Here is a 20194-nt window from a genome sequence, read left to right on the forward strand (position 1 = left end):
TCCCCCCTAAATGCTGCCTCCCAACTCTAACCCCCAACATCACTTAGTCCCTTAAAAGAGAGAACTCCAGGGCCAAGGAGATAGTGCTGCTCACCAGAATTGCCTGCCAGAGACACCTCTCCCTGCCCAATCCTGGGTTTACTACCCAGTACCACCATATGCTTGAGCTGAGCAGTGCTCTGATCTCCCTTCCTCTCGTGAAAATACATCAATCTTTTTAAAAAGGTGGTGGAGAGAAAACTCCAAGAGCATCAGACCCATACCTTTGTACTATCAAATGCTTGTTAAGGCATGAAGTACTTGGAAAGGGAGGCTTGGAACTTAGATTGATCTCTGCCATTTGCTATAGTCGGTCCTGGAATAAGTGACCTTCTGAGCTTCAGTTTCTTTATTTAAAAACAACAACAACAACAACAACAACAAAAAACGAGACTACAAGAGGGCTCAACTGGCACAACCAATTGAGTGCACATGTTACAATGTGCAATGACCTGTGTTTAAGCCCCCAGTCCCCACCTGTAGGGGGAAAGCTTTGTAAGCAGTGGAGCAGTGCTGCAGTTGTCTCTCTGTCTCTCTCCCTCCCCCTCCTCTCTCAATTTCTCTCTGCCAAATAAATAGATACATAAATGAAAGGAACTTGCCTTTAAAAAGCTGAGACTATCTATATCATGTAGTGGTGCTAAATGAGAATATAGGTACTTAGGTGATAGTAAGTCCTTAACTGTATACTATTTGTTATCCTCATCTCTTCATCTAACCTAGCAACTTCTTTCTTGGATCCCTTACATGTGGGATAGAAGTGATTCTACTGGGAGTCGGGCAGTAGCGCAGCAGGTTAAGCGCAAGTGGTGGCGCAAAGCGCAAGGATGGCATAAGGATCCTGGTTTGAGACCCCGGCTCCCCACCTGCAGGGGAGTCATTTCACAAGCGGTGAAGCTGGTCTGCAGGTGTCTATCTTTCTCTCCTCTCTGTCTTCCCCTCCTCTCTCTACTTCTCTCTGTTCTATCCAACAACGACGATAACAATAATAACTACAACAATAAAACAATGGCAACAAAAGGAAATAAATAAATAGAAAAAAAGAAGTGATTCTACTACCATTTTTCCTATTAAGATTATTCATGTTGAAATGAATGAAACAAATTCTAAACCAAACCACTCTTCCCAAAGCACTCTGCTCCTTGGATGTTCTGGAGAGCTCAGCTTTCTAGCTTTTTTTCTTTTCTTTTTGCCACCAGGGTTAGTGCTGTGAGAGACAGAGATAGGAGGAAGAGAGAGAAAGAGAGAAGGAGAGACACCTTCAGCACTGTTCCACTGCTAGTGAAGCTTCTTCCCCTATAGGTAAGGGCTAGGGGTTTGAACCTGGGTCCTTGTGCATGGTAATATGTGTGCTCTGCCAGACCGCCCCTGTAGCTCCACCTTCCTATCTTGTCCTCATGGTCCCCTCTGGAGTCTCAGGTCAGGGCACATTACCTGCACATCCTTCCAAGTGGTGATAAGACTGACCTCCAGGTCAATCTGAGCTACCTGATCACAATCAATCTGTAAAAGAGCCGAAAGGGAGTGTGGGTGAGGGCTGGTGGGGAGAGCTGTGCTGTGAGGGGGAGAAATAAAGGAAAAGGACTTACATAAAGGGATTAGAAGTCAGAAAAGCTGAGGACCCATGCTGTAAGAATGTTAGGAGTGAAGTTATGGCCGAGGGGGGGGGCGGCCCGGGCTCTAGAAGGATGCTCCTGGAGCAGAAGGCCTTCAGAAGGTGAAGCTGGGGGCTTGCTAGGGTGAGCAGGATCCAGAGTCCAGGAAGAAGTACTTGTAGGCCAGGGGTTTGGAGAACTTACATCAAAGACCGAGATGTAGCCATCGATGAGCTCCTGTAGCACCCGCACCTCATGCTCCCCACGCCCATCTGTCTGGAACACACTGGGAGCAAACAGCAGGGCCAGGTTTCTTGTGCACATCTGGTTAAGAGCTGCACACTTCTGCACCCTGCAAGGGGATGGGATGGCCATGAGGGACACAGCTGTGCTCACTCCGTCAGCCACACATCCATCCATTCAGTAAACACTCATCTATCAACCCCTACTGGATTTCAGCTGGGGCTAAGCCCTTGGGATATAACAGTAAAGAAAAACGGCTGATTATATATACACCAGAAGTCAGCAAACTTTTTAATTGCCAGCATGGTTATTGATGGGACTTGGTGCTTGCAGAACAAATCTATTGTTCCCAGGGGCTCTTCCTTTCCCCCCCCCCCCTTATATTTGATAAGACAGAGAGAAATTAAGAGGGTAGGGGAAGACAGAGAGACACCTGCAGTACTGCTTCACCTCTTTTGAAGTTTCCCCCTTGCACATGAGACTGGGGGGTTGAGCCCTAGTCCTTACACATGATGATGCAAGTACTCTAGCAGATGCACCACTGCCCGACTCCCCAACAAACATTTTAAAAAATATTTATTTATTCCCTTTTGTTGCTCTTGTTTTTTACTGTTGTAGTTATTGATGTTGTCATTGTTGGATAGGACAGAGAAAAATGGAGAGAGGAGGGAAAGACAGAGAGGGGGAGAGAAAGATAGACACCTGCAGACCTGCTTTACCGCCTGTGAAGCAACTCCCCTGCAGGTGGGGAGTTGGGGGCTCGAACCAGGATCCTTATGCCGGTCCTTGTGCTTGGCGCCATGTGCGCTTAACCCGCTGTGCTACAGCCTGACTCCCAACAAACATTTTTTAAGGTTGTGCTGGGAATGTACCCAACTTCATGGGTATGTATACCACCTCTGAGCCATCCTGACTCAATTTTTCTTTCTTTCTTTCCTTTTCTTTTCTTTATTTCTTTCTTTCTTTTTTTTTTTTTTTCTCCAGGATTATCGCTGGGGCTCAGCGCCTGCACTATAAATCCACTACTCCTAGTGACCATCTTTTTTTTTTCATTGTTATTGTTGTTGCTGTTGCTGTTGTTATTAGATAAGAAAGAGAGAAACAGAGAGGGGGAGAGAAACACAGACACCTACAGACCTGTTCACCGCTTGTTAAGTGACCCCCGCCCCTGCAGGTGGGGAGCCAGGGGCTTGAAACAGGATCCCTGAGCTTCACACTATGTGCGCTTAACCCGGTGTGCTATGGTCTGCACCCCTCGACATTTCTATTTTTTAATATGATATTAAAGATTGAATCTAGGGTCTCACATATGCATAATATCAGTATGTCACTTCTCCAGCCCAACTTTTTTTTTTAAGTAGAGACAAGGAAAGCAGAGAGGGAACAGGAAAAGAAAGAGGGAGAAAGGGTGAGAGGGAAAGAGACAGTGAGACAGAGAGAGAGAGACCACAATACCAACATTTCCTTCAATACCATGGGGACCAGGCTCAAAACTGTATCAGTACTTGGCAAAGCAGGACGCTATCCAAGTGAACTATTTCACCAGCCCAATTTTATATTTTGAGGAAGAAGAGAGGGAGAGACACCAAAGCACAACTCTACATCCATAAAATTCCGTCTGTCTCTGTCCCTGGTGCTCCCATGGGGTGCCAGAGGTCAAACTCAGGGCGTCATGCATGGATGGCATCTACTTTACCTGCTGAGCCACCTCTCTAGCCTAGCAAACTTTTTTTTTTTTTTTTTTTGCCTCCAGGGTTATTGCTGGGGCTCGGTGCCTGCACCATGAATCCACTACTCCTGGAGGCTATTGTTTCCCCTTTTGTTGCCCTTGTTGTTTTATCATTGCTGTGGTTATTATTATTGTTATTATTAGTGTCATCATTGCTGGACAGGACAGAGAGAAATGGAGAGGAGGGGAAGACAGAGAGGGGGAGAGAAAGATAAGACACTTGCAGACCTGCCTCACCACCTGCGACTCCCCTGCAGGTAGGGAGCTGGGGCTTGAACTGGGACCCTTGCGCTGGTCCTTGTGCTTTGCTCCAAGTGCGCTTAACCTGCTGTGCCACTGCCTCCCCCCACCCCCCAGCAAACTTTTTATGTGAAGGGACAAACACTTTAGGTTTGTAGGTCAAACAGTATCTGCTGCATAGCCTCAACTTAGCTGCTGTAGTGTGGAAGGACTTAAGAGGAAACATATAAATAAAGGGGAGAGGTGGTCCAGGAGGTGGCACAGTGGATAAACTGTTGGACTCTCAAGCATGAGGTCCTGAGTTCAGTCCCCCATAGCACATGTACCAGAATAGTGTCTGGTCCTTTTTCTCTCCTCCTATCCCTCTCATTAATAAATAAATAAAATATTTTTAAAAATAAATAAATGGGAGAATTCTATTATTTTTCTTTTTTTTTTGCCTCCAGGGTTATTGCTGGGGCTCAGTGCCAGTACTACAAATCCACTGCTCCTGAGGCTATTTTTCCCACTTTGTTGCCCTTGCTATTGATATTATTTTTTAATTTTTAATCTTTATTTATTTATTGTATAGACACAGGCAGAAATTGAGAGGTAGGGTGGCTCTATAGAGGGAGAGAGACAGAGAGAGACACCTGCAGCACTGCTTTACCACTCGTGAAGCTTTCCCCCTGCAGGTGGTGACCAGGGACTCAAAACCAGGTCCTTGCACACTGGAGGGTTCTATTATTTATGTATAAAACTTTACCTATGAAAACAGGGTCCTTCTAGAATCATTTAAAAGACCTACCTCCTTAACAGTAAAGGTAGATCTACATCTTGATATTCGAATCCTTGAGTTCTAACCCTGTGCCTACCACAAATTAATAAAAGGATAGGGTCTGATCACCAATTATAAACACCAAATACATACATGCCAGGTTATATAGTAAGAATTTTTCATGGATTACCTCATCTAACTCACATAATTTATGGGGTAGATACTACTCATGTCACCTTCCTTCCACAGATGAGGAAATGGAGGCTTAGATAAATAATAATTTACCCAGAACCACATAGTAGAATGGAGCCAGATTAAGGAAGGCCTAGCTCTGTCTGAACCCCAAGTTAACATTTTATATGAAGGATAGGAGAAAGACAGAGAGACACCTACAGTACCGCTTCACAAATGGTGGTTTGTGAAACTTTCCCCTTGCAGGTGGGTACTGAATGCTAAACCCCAGAACTTATGCATAGTAATATGTACAATTAAGCAGGTGTGCTATCACCTGGCTGCCTAATATTCTTTTTATTTAGAGACAGAGAGGGAGAGAAGAAGAGAGGAAGGGAAGGAGAAAGGGAGAGAAGACTAGAGAGAGAGAGACACATCACACCACTGAAGCTTCCTCCAATGTGGTAGGGGCTGGGCTAGCATTGCAGGAGAGAGACTCTGGGATTCTCGGAGCCGGAAGGCAATCCCCTGTTTAATCAGAAGAGCCTCTGTATTTATACTCGCCAAGAAGGAAATAGTAGGGTGGAAAACAGGATGTGACGTAGAGAGGGTGGAGCGAAAGAGAGTGCAAACTAGTGGCGGAAAACAGGGTGTGACTAGGAGAGGGGGTGGAGCAAAATGAAAGTTAGAACCAGTGGGATTAAACCAATGCCTTGTGGCAGGGCAGTTCTTAGGTAAAACAGTGATTATGTAAAAAGACCACAGCGTTAAGCAGGGGGGAGCTGGCGTACTGCCCAACATGGATGGATGAATAATGCATGCAGGGTGGTCAAAGAGAGGTGCCAAAGGGTCAGGAAGGATTCTGTAGGGGCCTGGCCACACTGACCGATAAAGATGCCCAATCAGAGTGGCCAATGTGCGACGATTGACACGTGGAAGGCTGCCAATCACTTCTTTGTACTTCTCTAGGCGCTGATTCTTCTGGGGTAGCTCTGGGAGAGAACCGGGGCAGGGTTGAAGAGAGGATCAGAGATGGGAGAGTAGAGGGATTCTTACAAATATATCCCTGCTCCCACCCCACTTTGCTTTGAGCTGAGTCCCTGGGTGAATGCTGTGGGGTGGGGGAGTTGGATGGGGGAGCTGCCCAATCCCCACAAGAGAGCCTCATGAGGGGCCAGGTGGTGGCACACCTGGTTGAGTGCAAATGTTACAGTGTGCAAGGATCCAGGTTCAAGCCCCTGGTCCCCACCTACAGGAGGAAAGCTTCATGAGTGGTGAAGCAGGGCTGCAGGTATCTCTCTGTCTCTCTCCCTCTCTCTCTTCTCCTTCCCTCTCAATTTCTTTTTTTTTTTTTTAATTTTTATGTATTTATTTTCCCTTTTGTTGCCATTTTTTTATTGTTGTTGTAGTTATTATTGTTGTTGTTACTGATGTTGTCATTGTTAGATAGGACAGAGAGAAATGGAGAGGGTAGGGGAAGACAGAGAGGGAGAGAGAAAGACAGACACCTGCAGACCTGCTTCACCACCTGTGAAGCCACTCCCCTGCAGGTGGGGAGCCAGGGGCTTGAACAGGGATCCTAACGCCCATCCTTGAGCTTCGGGCCTCGGACCACGTGCGCTTAACTGGCTGCGCTACCCCCTGACTCCCCCCCTCTCAATTTCTGGCTGTCTCTAACCAATAAATAAATAAAGATAATTTAAAAATTTTTTTTAAAAGAGAGCCTCATGAATCCTGAAGGGTATGTGTTTGGGTTGGGGCAAGGGGAGAGGAGCATGGCTCCTGACTGGGCTTCCCTTAGCCACCTGGGAAGAGTTCTGAGGGATCTTGGCAGTACCAGCAGCCTCTCTCCATCGAGGTAGCAGCCGTGCAGAGGTCACAGGGTCATCGAGTTCACGGAAGAAACGTTTGAGTGTGTCGGTGACATCCTCCACAAAGTGCTCCCCGGGTCGCAGCTTCACAGACCGGGCATCCCTCCGGAATTCTGCCAGAAGCCGCAGGCTGCGAGCACGAGCTCCCCCTTTCCGATACACACCCTCCAGTCGGAGCCCTGAGAAAGGCCAGCACCTCTGCTCAAGATTGCAGAGGCCCACGGACACCCACAAACACCCACCTATGAGCCCCATCCTTGCAAGGTGGCTGTTGGAGGGTAGGGGAAAGGAGGGCATCTATGATCTTCTCAGGCCTCTGCTCAGAATTCTCATCTTCAGAAAGTCCCTTCCCTAGCATGCTCTCACAGAGCAGCCCACCCTTCTCTCTCTCCCTCCCTCCTTTTCTCTCTGTCTGTATCACTTTCATTTTTTAAATTGTCACACACTTAATCACATTATAGCTGTCCACTCCTTCCTCTGTTTTGCTCTCTGTGGTTTCAGTTGCCCATGGTCAACTGTGGTCAGGAACTATGACTTACAATGAAATATTTTGAGAGTGAGAGAGAATACTTGCAAATAACTTTTACCACAGTTTATTATTGTAATTGTTTTGACTGTTGCTAATCTCTTCCTATGACTAATTTATAAATCAAACTTTATTGATGGTGGGGAAGATAGCATAATGGTTATGTAAAAGTTTCATGCCTGAAGCACCAAAAGTCCCAGGTCCCTCCCATACTACTATAAGCCAGAGCTGTGCAGTGCTCTGGGGAAAACAAAAAAACAAACAAAACCCTAAATTAAACTTTTTCCTATACAATAGGAAAAAACAGCCTATATAGAGTCTGGTACTATTTGTGATGTCAGGCATCTAATGGCAGTCTTGGAATGTAGCCCCTGAAGATAATGGTGGGGGCTAGGGAAGACTGCTGTGGTCCCTCAGTATTTGCAGATCCATTTTTTAAAAAAGTAAATCTTTTTTAAAATATATTTATTTATTCCCTTTTGTTGTCCTTGTTGCTTTATTGTTGTAGTTATCATTGTTATCGTCGTTGTTAGATAGGACAGAGAGAAACGGAGAGAGGAGGGGAAGACAGAGGGGGAGAGAAAGATAGACACCTGCAGACCTGCTTCACCGCCTGTGAAGCGACTCCTCTGCAGGTGGCGATCGGGGGCTCTAACCGGGATCCTCATGCTGGTCCTTGCACTTTGCGCCACCTGCGCTTAACCTGCTGCGCTACCACCCGATTCCCTTGCAGATCCATTTTTTATAAAAATATTTTTTAGCAGATCCATCTACTTACTAAAATTTATTTGTAGCCCTAAAAGTGATACCTATAGCACTAAGCTGGGAGATAGCCCAGTGGGGAAAACAAATCCTGTGCCATGTATGGAGCCCTAAGTTTGATCCGTGGCTCCAGCAGAATAGCATGGGTGGTGGAGTAGTGCATCTTTTTTTCTCTCTACTCTTTTCTCTGTTGGTCTCTCCCTCCTCCCTTCCTCTCTCCTCCTCCTCCTTCTTCTTCTCTCTCTCTCTCTCTCTCTCTCTCTCTCTCCTTCTCTCTCTTTCTCTCTAGTTCTAGGGATATAAAATAGAGATGGGGCAGGCAGACTGCTAGGTGCTTGGGGCCTAAAACCACAGCACTTTTGCAGTCAACTGTAGGCATGCATAAAGAAAAATTTGAGCTGCCCATTGTGCATGTGTTGTTTTCAAGGTATATTTAGAATCTTTTTTTTTTCTTTTTTACATTCTTGTGCTTTTCTGTTGTTGTTGTTATTGTTAAGTTCATTGCTTAAAATTCCCTGGAGCCTAGTGCTGAAGTGTTGTTTAGTGTTCCTAAGCACAAGAAGGTTTTGATGTGCATTATGGAAAAACCTAGATATTATTCAGGCATGAGTTATGGTGCTACTGGCTGTGAATCAACATTTATATTGAATAAAGTCTCTTAAAACAGAAACACACATAAAATAAGGTTACATATTGATTGGTTGATGACAATGTAGCCGGAGATTCCCATGAACCTGAATCTGTATTTCTCCTGGGGCAATGATTCAGTATCCGTTAATTCAATTACATAGGGACTTTGTAGCATATGACCTCTGCAAATAATGACAATAGACTATATTTGTTTTGTTTTATGAGAAAGAATGATTAGAGCACTGCTCCACCACTTGTGATGTTCTTTTTGTCTTTGTTTTTCCTGTTTTGTTGTTTGTTTATACCAGAGCTGTTCAGCAAAAGACTTTTGAGCCCAAAGCTCTGAGGTTTCAGGCTCAGTCTCCAGCACCACCATAAGCCAGGGCTGAACAGTGCTCTGGTATAAACAAACCATCTCCCAAGTTGAAAAACAAGATCAGAAAAGAAAACACAAGTAGAACCTGAACTGGAATTGGCATATCGCACCAAAGTAAAAGACTCTGGTGTGGGTGGGTGGGGAGAATACAGGTCCAAGAAGGATGACAGAGGACCTAGTTGGGGGTTGTATTGTTATATGGGAAACTGGGGAATTTTATGCATGTACAAACTATTGTATTTACTGTTGAATGTAAAACATTAATTCCCCGATAAAGAAATAAAAAAAAACCACAATTATACCATCTCCCCAGCCCCATCTTTCCCATGTTTATATGGTACCAGGGATTGAACCCAGAGTCTCACACATGCAAGGTATGCTCTACAATAAGCCACCTCTCCAGCCTGACTTTATTTGGTTTTTTACTTGTCTGGGTTTTTGTTTGTTTGGTTTGCTTTTTACCAGAGCACTGCACAACTCTGGTTTATGGTGATGGTGAGGGGGGATTAAAGCTGGGACTTCAGAGCTTCAGGCATGAAAGTCTTTTGCATAACCACTATGCTGTCTTCTCCACCTTCCTTTCTTATTTATTACCCATCTCTCCCACTAGTCTCTTGGCTTCTTAGAGATTTCTCTGCTCATTGCTGGGTCCCCAGTGTCTGGCACATGGGAGGAGGACAATAAATAGCCCTTGAGTGAGGAGTGGTGGAGCAGGAACCCATACTTCCTCCAGGGCTTTCTCACTGGGTTTCTGAATTAATCCCCCTGCTGAACACAGAAGACTGGAAAGATATGGGGCTAGTGAATGGGGGCAGTCACTGCAGGAGGCAACTGTCAAGGCCTGGAGAATGTCATTAGTCACTGACTGTCCCTTGTGCATGTGGTTAAGTGCAGCTCTTTGCAGATTCATGGATATGCCTACTTTTCTTTTTACTACCCTTATGGTTTTCTGTAAATTTTCTTTCTTGAGAGTCAAGCTTTCTAAAGAGGGCTCTTTGGGGAGGTAAGATTCTACTTGGTCCTTACTTGGGCTAGAAATGAAACAGAGGCCAAAAAACAAAAACAAAAAAAACCCCACAAAGAATTCTGGGAACCACCTGCATAGCTGATGCTTTATGCCTGGGAAGCCTCCCACACAAAATAATTCTGTTCAGAGCTTCAGGGATTCTGCTACCTAGCTTGGTTCTTGCAAGGTGGCTTCCCCCTCCTTGTTCTCCATGGCTTTTCATCTCAGATCACCTCTCACTGCCACCCACTCTCCATGCCCACACCCATGTAACAGCTAGCTACCTTGCAACACTCGCTGTCTGCCAGGTCCTAAGCTTTACATGTGTTCTCTCACTAATACAATTATCCTGGAAAATGAGTGCTGTGAGTAGACCCATTTCACAGACGAGAGAACCGAGACTCGGAAAGTAAGGCAGTTGGTCACAGTTTCATATGGTCAGCTGCTATCAGGTTATAGTCTGCAGGCAAATCACCTCCTCATACCCCTCACCCCCATCCCCACTGTGCCTATGTTCTCCACTGGCTCAGTTCCCACTCACCATGCTGGGTGACAAAACTGATGCAGGCGTCCACAATGATGGGGATGTCACCCCTGCTCATCTGCTGCTCCTGAAGCCCTGTGCCACCCCCGCCAGCCGCACCCCCAATGGCTGCATTCCATGCTGAGAAGTCCAGTCGGCCTTCCCCCTGCAGATACAGGGTCCTGAGACCCCAGAGACCAGTCAGAGCCAGCTCTGGGCCAGAATTCCCAAAACAACCAGCAGAGGGCAGCAACATCCAATCCACACAATGCCACCCCACAGGGAAGTGATTTTGAGGAAGTAGGCAGTGGTCCAGCAAGACTGGGTGGAGGCTGTGGGCTGAGGTTCAGAAAGGGGCCCAGGATCAAGAGCAGGGACAACACTTACCTTCCTGTCTCTACCAGGACTAAATGTTCCTTCTTGTCTGGGGTGTCAGCTGCAGAGACCACACCTAGCAGGACAATCACTGAATATTAATTATCATTATCTTTACTGTAGTGACTAATTTTATTAAGTACTTAAGGTATGGGGATGGCAAACTCATAAACAATGCTGCATTAAACCCTATGGATTGTGTTAATAGTATCCCCATTTTACAGGTGACACACTGAAGCTCAGAGATATTAAGTGACTTGCCTCAGATTACTTGCTATAAAATAACAAAGCTGAGCTTGAACTCAGGTCCCTTGTCTCCAAAGCCTTAAGATAGTCTCCTAGATAGTTCCTCTTTTAGGAGGAAGTGGGAGTAACTCAGTCACCTCTCCCAGCCCCCAAACTAACAAGTGACTCCAAATAATGACAATAAGGCATAGCACTGGCTGAACACTTATTTTATTTATTGCCACCAGGGTTATGGCAGGGACTCAGTGCCTACATGAAAAATCCACTGCTCCTGGTGGCCTTTTTTTTTTTCTTTATTTCTTTCCTTTCTTCCTTTCTTTCTTTCTTTCTTTTTTTTTTTTTATTAGATAGGACAAATAGAAATTGAGTGGGGGGAGAGAAAGACAAAGTAAAAGAGACACCTGCAGATCTGCTTCACTGCTTGTGAAATTTCACCCCTGCAGGTGGGGAGTGGGGATTTGAACCCAGGTCTTTGAGCATAGTAATGTGTGTAGTCAACTGGGTGTGCTACCTCCTGGCCCCCTCTGATTGTACATATTGTAAAGATGAAGAAACTGAAGCCCAAAGAAGTTAAGTAATTTATCCAAGGTCACACAGCAAGAAAGTGATTGAAATGGAGGTCTCAATCTGGAATAGATGGACCCCAGAGCTTGCACCTGAATCCACTATTTTCTGCTATTTTGGACCCCCAACTGGAAAGTCTCACGACCTCCCCACACTATGGCCGCCCTTCCTTCCCCATTCCTGCCCCTACTCACTGATTTCCTGAAGCCGCCGCAGATGCACCATGTCTTCAGGGGCTGGGGGGCCAGGGCCCGGCGCCGGGCATAGAAAGAGATGGTCACCACGCAGAAGGCCGAACCCTGACAGCCAGAGGCCAGGGGCCAGGGCCGTGTGGGAGGGGGACCGCAGCCATAGGCGACCCAGCCGCAGCAGTCCAGGGCCCAGCAGCTGGTGACAGCTCAGTGGGGAGAACCACTGTGGAGGCAGGTGGAGGACACAGGAAGATGGGCAAAGAGACAAGAGGTGGGATGATAGGAAAAGATAAGAACAGAAAGCAGAAAAGAGGAGGGAAAAGGGTGGGGGGAGAGGATGGAGAGCCAAGAGAAAAACAAAAGGTGAATAAGACAGGAATAAATTCAACTTAGTTTGCTCCAGTCCACACAGAGAAGACCCCTGTGTTGTAGTCTTCTGCTGTTAGTTAAAAAGCTTTAACCAGTTTGAGTCCCTGGATCCCCACCTGCAGGGAGTCGCTTCACAGGTGGTGAAGCAGGTCTGCAGGTGTCTGTCTTTCTCTCCCCCTCTGTCTTCCTCTCCTCTCTCCATTTCTCTCTGTCCTATTTAACAATGATGACATCAATAACAATAAAAACAACAAGGGCAACAAAAGGGAATAAATAAATAAATATTTAAAAATAAAATTTAAAAAAGTTTAACTGTTGGTGTACTGCACCAAAGCAAAAGACTCTGGGATAAGTGTGTGGGGGGTGGGGGGGAGGCGGGAGAGGACCAGTCCAAAAAGGATGACAGAGGATCTAGTGGGAGTTATATTGTTATGTGGAAAACTGAGAAATTTTATGCATGTAAAAACTATTGTATTTACTGTTTAATGTAAAACATAAATCCCTCAATAAAGAATTTTTTTAAAAAAGCTTTAACTGAAGAGTTATGAAGCCCTGGGAAACCTCACCCTGTCAGGGGGACTAGGAAAACTTTGCATGGAGCAAGGGATGTATAAAGCAGACCTAGAAGCAGAGCCTCTCAAGAAACTTATAGTCTCTTTCCTTCTTTTATCTGCACCAAGACTTCAATGGGACTCTGTGCCTGCACAGTCCCAAGGCTGCTGGTGGTCATTTTTCCTTTCCAGATAGAGTGTGAAAGGCAGAGAGAGACAGAGCAGATGGCAGAGCACCTGGTTGAGCACACACATTACCATGTACAAGGACCCAGGTTCAAGTCCCTGAACTCCATTTGCAGGGGAAAGGCTTCACGAATGTGAAGTCGTGCCACAAGTGTCTCTCTCCTTCTCTCCAAAAGACAGAGAAGGAGTCTGAGATAGAGAAAGAAGGTGAGGTGAGACATCATGGCATCACTCCACCTCTGCTGAAGCTTCCCCTTTCATGCTGCTCCTATGTAGTGCCCAGAGGGCTCAGACTGGGTCCTGCTACATTTTAAAGTATGAATTCTACTGTGTGAGTTATCTCCAAGCCTCAGGGAGCTTTTTCTTGTTCTTAAAATGTGTTTCCGGGGAGTCGGGCGGTAACGCAGTGGGTTAAGCGCACATGACCATGCAAAGCACAAGGACCGGCGTAAGGATCCCAGTTCGAGCTCCCAGCTTCCCATTTGCAGGGAAATCACTTCATAGGTGGTAAAGCAGGTCTGCAGGTGTCTATCTTGCTCTCCCCCCTCTGCCTTCCCCTCCTCTCTTCACTTCTTTATCCTATTCAACAACGACATGAATAACAATAGCAATAGAAATTACAACAATAAAAACAAGGGCAACAAAAAGGGGATAAATAAATAAATATTAAAAAAAATCTTAAGTGTTTCCGGTGGGGGTAGATAGCATAATGGTTATGCAAAGAGAGTCTCATGCTTAAAGCTCCATAGTCCCAGGTTCAATCCCCTGTACCGCCATAAGCCAGAGCTGAGCACTGCTCTGGCAAAAAAATACAAAATTAAAAAAGAAAAAAGTGTTTCCAATCTGTCCCTAACCCATACTTGCATAAAAACCAATAAAAGTGAATGACTAGAAAAGTGAAATCAACAAAAAGAAAGTCACATTAAATATACATCTCCAATTGTCAGTAATTAGATCTCACACATATAATAATCACTCTAACAGCTGTGAAAGGTTCTAAATACTGACTCTCAAGTTCTATACTCTTCTGTCATAGAATAAAGACCTTGGACCAATACTGTATAACAGTCTACAGACCACACTTTGAGCAGCACTGCCTTAAAAGATGGACCAGGGGACTAGGGAGACAGTATTATGGTTATGCAAAAAAACTTTCATGCCTGAAGTTTCTGAGTCACAGGTTCAATCCTCAGCACTACCATAACCAGAGCTGAGTAGTGTTCTGGTCTCTCGATGTATCTTCTCCTTCCTCTTTTCCTTTCATTAAAACAAAAATAAAATAAAAGATGGGCTAGGTTTTTTAAAAATGTAAATAGTATTAATATTAATAGACTTTTAAAAATATTTATTTATTTTAGGAAAGAAAGATACACACACACAAACACAGAGAGACAGAGAGAGAGAGATAGAGAGAGAGAGAGGGAGAGAAAGAAGGAGAGAGATTTACACCAGAGCACTACTCAGCTATGGCTTTTGATGGTGTTGGGGTTTGAGCCTGGGACTTCAGAATCTTAGGAATAAAAGTTTTCTGCATAGCCATTATGCTCTCTCCCCAGCTCTAATATATTTTTTTAAAAAAAAAAAAAAAAAAAAAAAAAGCACGCTGGCAAGATAACTCACCTGGAAGGGTGCCTGTTTTATTATGCATATGAACTAGGACTGAGTTTGATCCCTGGATGGGGAAACTTTGGTCCTGTGGTATCTAGCCTTCTCTATGTATTTCTCTATTCCTTTAATTAACTAATTAATTTTTTGCTACCAGTGTTATCACTGGGTCTGAGTGCCTTCATGACTCTACCATTTCCGGCAGTCACTATTTCTCCCTTTTCTTTCTTCTTCTTTTTTTTTCTAAACATGTATGTATTTGTTCCCTTTTGTTGCCCTTTTGTTGTTGTTGTAGTTATTGCTATTGCTATTGTTGTTGTTGGATAGGACAGAGAGAAATGGAGAGAGGAGGGGAAGACAGAGAGGGGGAGAGAAAGATAGACACCTGCACACCTGCTTCACTGCCCGTGAAGTGACCCCTCTGCAGGTGGGAAGCCGGAGGCTCGAACCAGGATCCTTATTCCAGTCCTTGAGCTTTGTGCCACATGTGCTTAACCCACTGTACTACTGCCTGACTCCCTCCCTTTTCTTTCTTTTTGGTATAGGCTACGAGACAGAGAGAGAGGAGAGAGAGGGAAAGAGAAACAGAAATAGGGAAAGAGAGACATCTGCAGCACTGCTCCATTACTTGAGAAGCTTCCTCTGTGTAGGTGAGGAGGACTAGGGGCTTGAACCAGGTCCTTGTGAATGGTATCATGTGCATTCTAGCACGTGATCCATTGCCTAGCTGTCTCTCTATCTGAAAAAGTCAGCCAGGAGCAGTGAAGCCCCAGTGATCTCACACACACACACACACACACACACACACACACACACACAAAATCCATTTTTTTAAAAAGTATGGCAGTGGATGATAGTCACTCTGGGGTCAGGAAGGCTGTCAGGGCACAAAGCTTTCTAAGCTATCATGAGGGCAAGGGGTGAGGAGTTGAGCAGGAGCAGGGCTGAGGGAAAAGCTGCTTCTGGATAGGAGCTGCTGTCATCATCATCACCACAATTACTATTTCTTTTTTTTATATATATTTATTTATTTTCCCTTTTGTTGCCCTTGTTGTTTTATTATTGTACTTATTATTATTGTTATTGATATCATCTTTGTTGGATAGGACAGAGAGAAATAGAGAGAGGAGGGGAAGATAGAGGGGGGAGAGAAAGACAGACACCTGCAGACCTGCTTCACCACCTGTGAAGGGACTCCCCTCCAGATGGGAAGCAGGGGGAGAGTGGGGGTCTCGAAAGGAATCCTTACCCGGTCCGGTCCTTGGCGCTTTGCGACAAGTGCACTTAACCTGCTGTGATACCGCCCGGCTCCCTACAATTACTATTTCACCGCCCACGTTAGGCTTGCTGTGCACAAGGCAGCGGGCCTCACAAGTCAATTCATCCCCAGCGCTGGTAGCAGATCTTCTCCACCCACTGTCCCCATATGGAAACATGAAGGTTGGAGGGCTCATATTCCCAGATAGCCAGCTGACTCCAGGTCCTGGATTTTTTTTTTTTCCTAAGCAGAGGGTATAGAATGGAGAGACTGGCTTGCCTGGCAGTGGAGAAACAGAGCCATACATAGGAAGGCAGCTTGTCTCTGGGTCTAGAGAGCTGGGGAGGTGGGAGGGTGTCCTTTTTGGAGAGAAGCCTCCACACAGTGAGGTTTAAGCCACAAGCTTTGGAGACAGAGGCTCGATTTTGAGTCATGTTCTGCTGCTTCCTAGCTCTGTGACCTTGAGCAACTGACTTCATAATCTATGAAACTCAGCTCCTGAATGTGTGAAATACTAATTCATAAAGAACACACTAGGCCAAGCACACGTGGCACAAATCGCAAGGACTGGCGTAAGGATCCCGGTTCGAGCCCCCGGCTCCCCATCTGCAGGGGTGTCGCTTCACAAGAGGTGAAGCAGGTGTGCAAGTGTCTATCTTTCTCTCCCCCTGTCTGTCTTCCCCTCCTCTCTCCATTGCTCTCTGTCCTATCCAACAACAATGACAACAACATAACTAACAATAAAACAACAAGGGCAACAAAAGGGAATAAATAATAAAAAATATATATATATGTTTTTTTAAAAGAAGATGACACTGGGCCAAAGAGAGAGCTCACTAGGTAGAGCATGTGCCTTACCAGGTTCATGCCATGGCACTTGCAGAAACTTGGGGTCTGAGCCTGGGACCTCAGAACCTCAGGAATAAAAGTTTTTTGCATAGCCATTATGCTGTCTCCTAGCTCTAATAAATATCTTTTAAAAAAAAGTCGAGGGGCCAGGCGGTAGCGCAGCAGGTTATGTGCACGTGGCACAAAGCGCAAGGACCAACTTAAGGATCCCGGTTCGAACCCCCGGCTCCCCACCTGCAGGGGAGTCGCTTCATAAGCAGTGAAGCAGGTCTGCAGGTGTCTATCTTTCTCTACCCCTCTGTCTTCCCTTCCTCCCTCGATTTCTCTCTGTCCTATTCAGTAACAACGACAACAATAATAATAGCAACAACAATGATGAACAACAAGGGCAACAAAGGGGAAAAAGTGGCCTCCAGGAGCAGTGGATTTGTGGTGCAGGCACCAAGCCCCAGCAATAACCCTGGAGGCAAAAAAAAAAAAAAAAAAAAAGGTAGGCTGGCAAGATAGGTCCTGTGCTGTGGTTTCTCTGAGTGTGTCTCTGTCTAAATTAAAAAGCAGCCTGGGAATGTGGTGAGATCACATATACATAAAGTTTCAGCTTCACCACCTACCAACCACTGCAAAAAAGAAGAATTAAGTGAGATACTGAGTGGGCAGTGCTTAATACTGGACTGAGCACGGAATAAGGGCTCAGTCAACTGTAGCTGCTTAGTGGAAGAGCTGGGAGTGGCTGCAGACAGGACAGGAGGGGGCAGGTGAGGACAGGGAAAGTGAGAGCTGCTCACCTTGCCCACGGCACTGGTCCAAGCCTCCAGACTGTCAGCTCCATCTGTGCCAAAATGCTGGATCCTTCCTCCCGTGAGGATGAGCTCAAAGGAAAAGGGGAACCTGGGGAGAAAGGGTGGTCAGGGAAGAGAATGGGTTACAGTGAGGAGGCTGGCAGGTTGGGCATTGGAAAAGGGGGTATCAGTGAGCTCGGAGGGGGGTGTTACCTGTCTAGGTCACCTGGGTCAGAAGGTGGGGGGCTCACTCCCAAACATACAACATCCTGGGGCTGGATGAGGCTGAGGGGTTCAGGGCTGTTTTCTGATGCAAACATCTCCAGAGCTGCTCCCAGCACGCACCACAGTCGGGGAGGGGCTGGGGAGGGACTGATGGTCAGCAGGCAGAAGACCTGCCCCTGCTTCAGAATTCCCACTTGAGGGAAATTATTCTCTGCTGAGCTCCCTGCCTGTCCATGACCTCATGTCATCTTCATCATTTTTGCAGCAACCCTATAAGATAGACTGTTAGGCTTTATTCTAATTTTTGTTTTGTTTTGTTTTGTTTTGTTTTGTTTGCCTCTAGGGTTATCACTGGGGCTCAGTGCCTGCACTACTAATCCACGGCTCTTGATGGACATTTTCCCCATTTTGTTGCCCTTGTTGTTCTTCTTCTTATTGTTGCCATTGCTGTCTTTGTTGTTGGATAGGACAGAGAGAAATTGAGAGAGGAGGGGAGGAGTAAGATAGACACCTACACACATGCTTCACTGCGTGTGAAGCGACTGCCCTGAGGTGGGGAGCTGAGGGCTCAAACCAGGATCCTTACGCGGGTCCTTGTGTTTCACGTCATTTGCGCTCAACCCGCTGTGCTACTGCCCAGCCCCACTTTATTCTGTTTTGCAGATGGGGAAACTGAGGTATAGAGTTTGAGTAGCTTGCCCACATCACAGGGGTAGGAAGCAGCAGGCCAGCATCAAACCCAAACCACCTGACTTCAAAGCACAGTTTTTGTTGTTATTGTTGTTTTCAGTTATGGGGGGGTTATGGTTTACACTACAGTTGTTGACACATTGGTAAAGTCGCTCATCTCCCTGTGATAGGTGTTTGCAGAGCACGCTCACCCACAACTTAGGTCCTTTTTCACCATCATGCACCAGGACTCAAAAGCTCACCCTCATCCCCTAGCTCCATCCCTCCTCCTCCTTCACCGGAGTCCTTTGCTTTGGTACAATACACCAACCAAAGCACTTGATCTTAAACTACCACCTACAGCTACCACCTGGCATGGTCCTTCTCACCCCCGGCACCACTCCCTCTATGTTGTGGCCCTACTTCCCCCCTGCCAGCCCTCTCCTCCATGCTCCTGCATGGCACGCTCTCACTCGCCCCACTTTTTGCCTGTGTCCCTTCCCATCCCTTGGTTCCCCACTCACCATCCCGGCCCCTGCGAGAGGGTGGGGGTCCAGCTTTGCTGCTGATAGGGCCGCAGTACAGGAAGCCGCTGTAAGTAGCAGGCACCACCACCTCGTTGTACACACCAGGGGAGGGGTCTGCGAGGAGGAGACATGGTCAGCTCGGGCTGGTGCAATGAAATAGCCTGACGCCAGGGGGAAAAGGTGAAATGGAAAAATACAGTGGCAGTGTGACTGGACCCCTTGATACCCAGGTTAGGAAAGTGAGTAACAGGGAGTCGCAACTTCTAGCCTGGCGCTTGCTCACTGCATCTCAGTGGGCAGCCAGCCTACCAGTGAACTCTGGGGAGACACCATCCTGTATCTCTTGGCCCCTTTGGCCTCATCACTGGAGAACAAACTCTTTTCCAATAACTATTTCTAGGATCAGACCAACCCCAGCAACCTGGGGGCAGAGACCTGGCCTTTGAGGTAGCCCTGGAGGAGGTATACCAACACTGACAACTCAAACATCCAGATCCATCCCGTGCAGTAGTGATGGGTCCCTTCATGACATCAGGAAATAGGCCCTGGAGGAGGTGGGACTGCCCAGACTGGCTTTTGTGATAGGCTGGTTGGGGCTGACTGATATAACTGGGTCTCCTTGGGAGAAGCAAGGCACAGGGCGGGGCTGAGGATTTTTAGGGGTAGAGAGAGAAAGAAAGGAAGCAGTTGCGAAGCTTACCTGGGGGCAGAAGACCAGAGAAGCTACCATCAAGGGCTGAGGGGGACCAGAGCTCCTCACCCTCTGTGGCCTCAACACAGAGGAGCTGGGTCATGTTCTTCAGCAGGTTGGGCCCTGCCACAGCCGCACACAGTGCCTGCAGGGGAAGGGCCTCTGTCAGCCTGAGAGCCCTGGGTCTAGGCTTCCAGCACAAACTACTTCCCTGCTCCCCGCTCCTACCTGGAGAAGCTGGCTGTGATCTGGGTACTGAGGGTGGGGCTTCCGGAAGAGACCCAGCCGGTACTTCTTGGAGATGAACTCGCCCCGTGGAGCAGGGGCTGCATCTGGGTGCAGGCCCTCCCCTGGGGGTAGTGCCCCTGCCCAGAAGCGGTTGGCACGATCATTTCCTAGGGTGATGAACAACTGCAGGATGACAAGGAGGCAGAGGCATGGGACAGGCACTCAGCTGCCCCCAGACATGCCAATTCTGTCGCTAAGTTGAGTCCTAGGCCTTTGGGGAGGCTCTCTTCCCAGCCCCTGCATTCTTCCCTCTTCAGGTTCCTCACCTGCACAATCTCATTACTCCAGACACTAGTGTCCAGTTTCAGGCTCTGTACCTTAGAGATCCCAGAACCCAGGGCCCGGTGCTGACC

The 20194-nt window shown here is 46.7% G+C and overlaps 1 protein-coding gene across 5 annotated transcripts in view; it reads right to left on the reverse strand.

Moving 5' to 3' along the window:
- Positions 1-20194, reverse strand: part of ARAP3 (ArfGAP with RhoGAP domain, ankyrin repeat and PH domain 3) — a 47347-nt gene that overhangs the window by 12336 nt on the left and 14817 nt on the right. For all 5 annotated transcript variants that reach the window (XM_060179987.1, XM_016186368.2, XM_060179980.1 and 2 more), the window contains 13 exons: positions 20108-20193; positions 19782-19964; positions 19563-19698; positions 18860-18976; positions 17655-17802; positions 17448-17550; positions 11848-12067; positions 10856-10919; positions 10487-10650; positions 6612-6824; positions 5661-5766; positions 1839-1986; positions 1474-1542 (listed from right to left, as the gene is read on the reverse strand). In XM_060179987.1, coding sequence (XP_060035970.1) covers positions 1474-1542; positions 1839-1986; positions 5661-5766; positions 6612-6824; positions 10487-10650; positions 10856-10919; positions 11848-12067; positions 17448-17550; positions 17655-17802; positions 18860-18976; positions 19563-19698; positions 19782-19964; positions 20108-20193 — 1757 coding nt within the window. The remainder of the gene's footprint in view (positions 1-1473; positions 1543-1838; positions 1987-5660; positions 5767-6611; positions 6825-10486; positions 10651-10855; positions 10920-11847; positions 12068-17447; positions 17551-17654; positions 17803-18859; positions 18977-19562; positions 19699-19781; positions 19965-20107; position 20194) is intronic.

Source organism: Erinaceus europaeus, chromosome 2 (genome assembly GCF_950295315.1).
Source record: "Erinaceus europaeus chromosome 2, mEriEur2.1, whole genome shotgun sequence".
NCBI classification, from domain to species: domain Eukaryota; kingdom Metazoa; phylum Chordata; class Mammalia; order Eulipotyphla; family Erinaceidae; genus Erinaceus; species Erinaceus europaeus.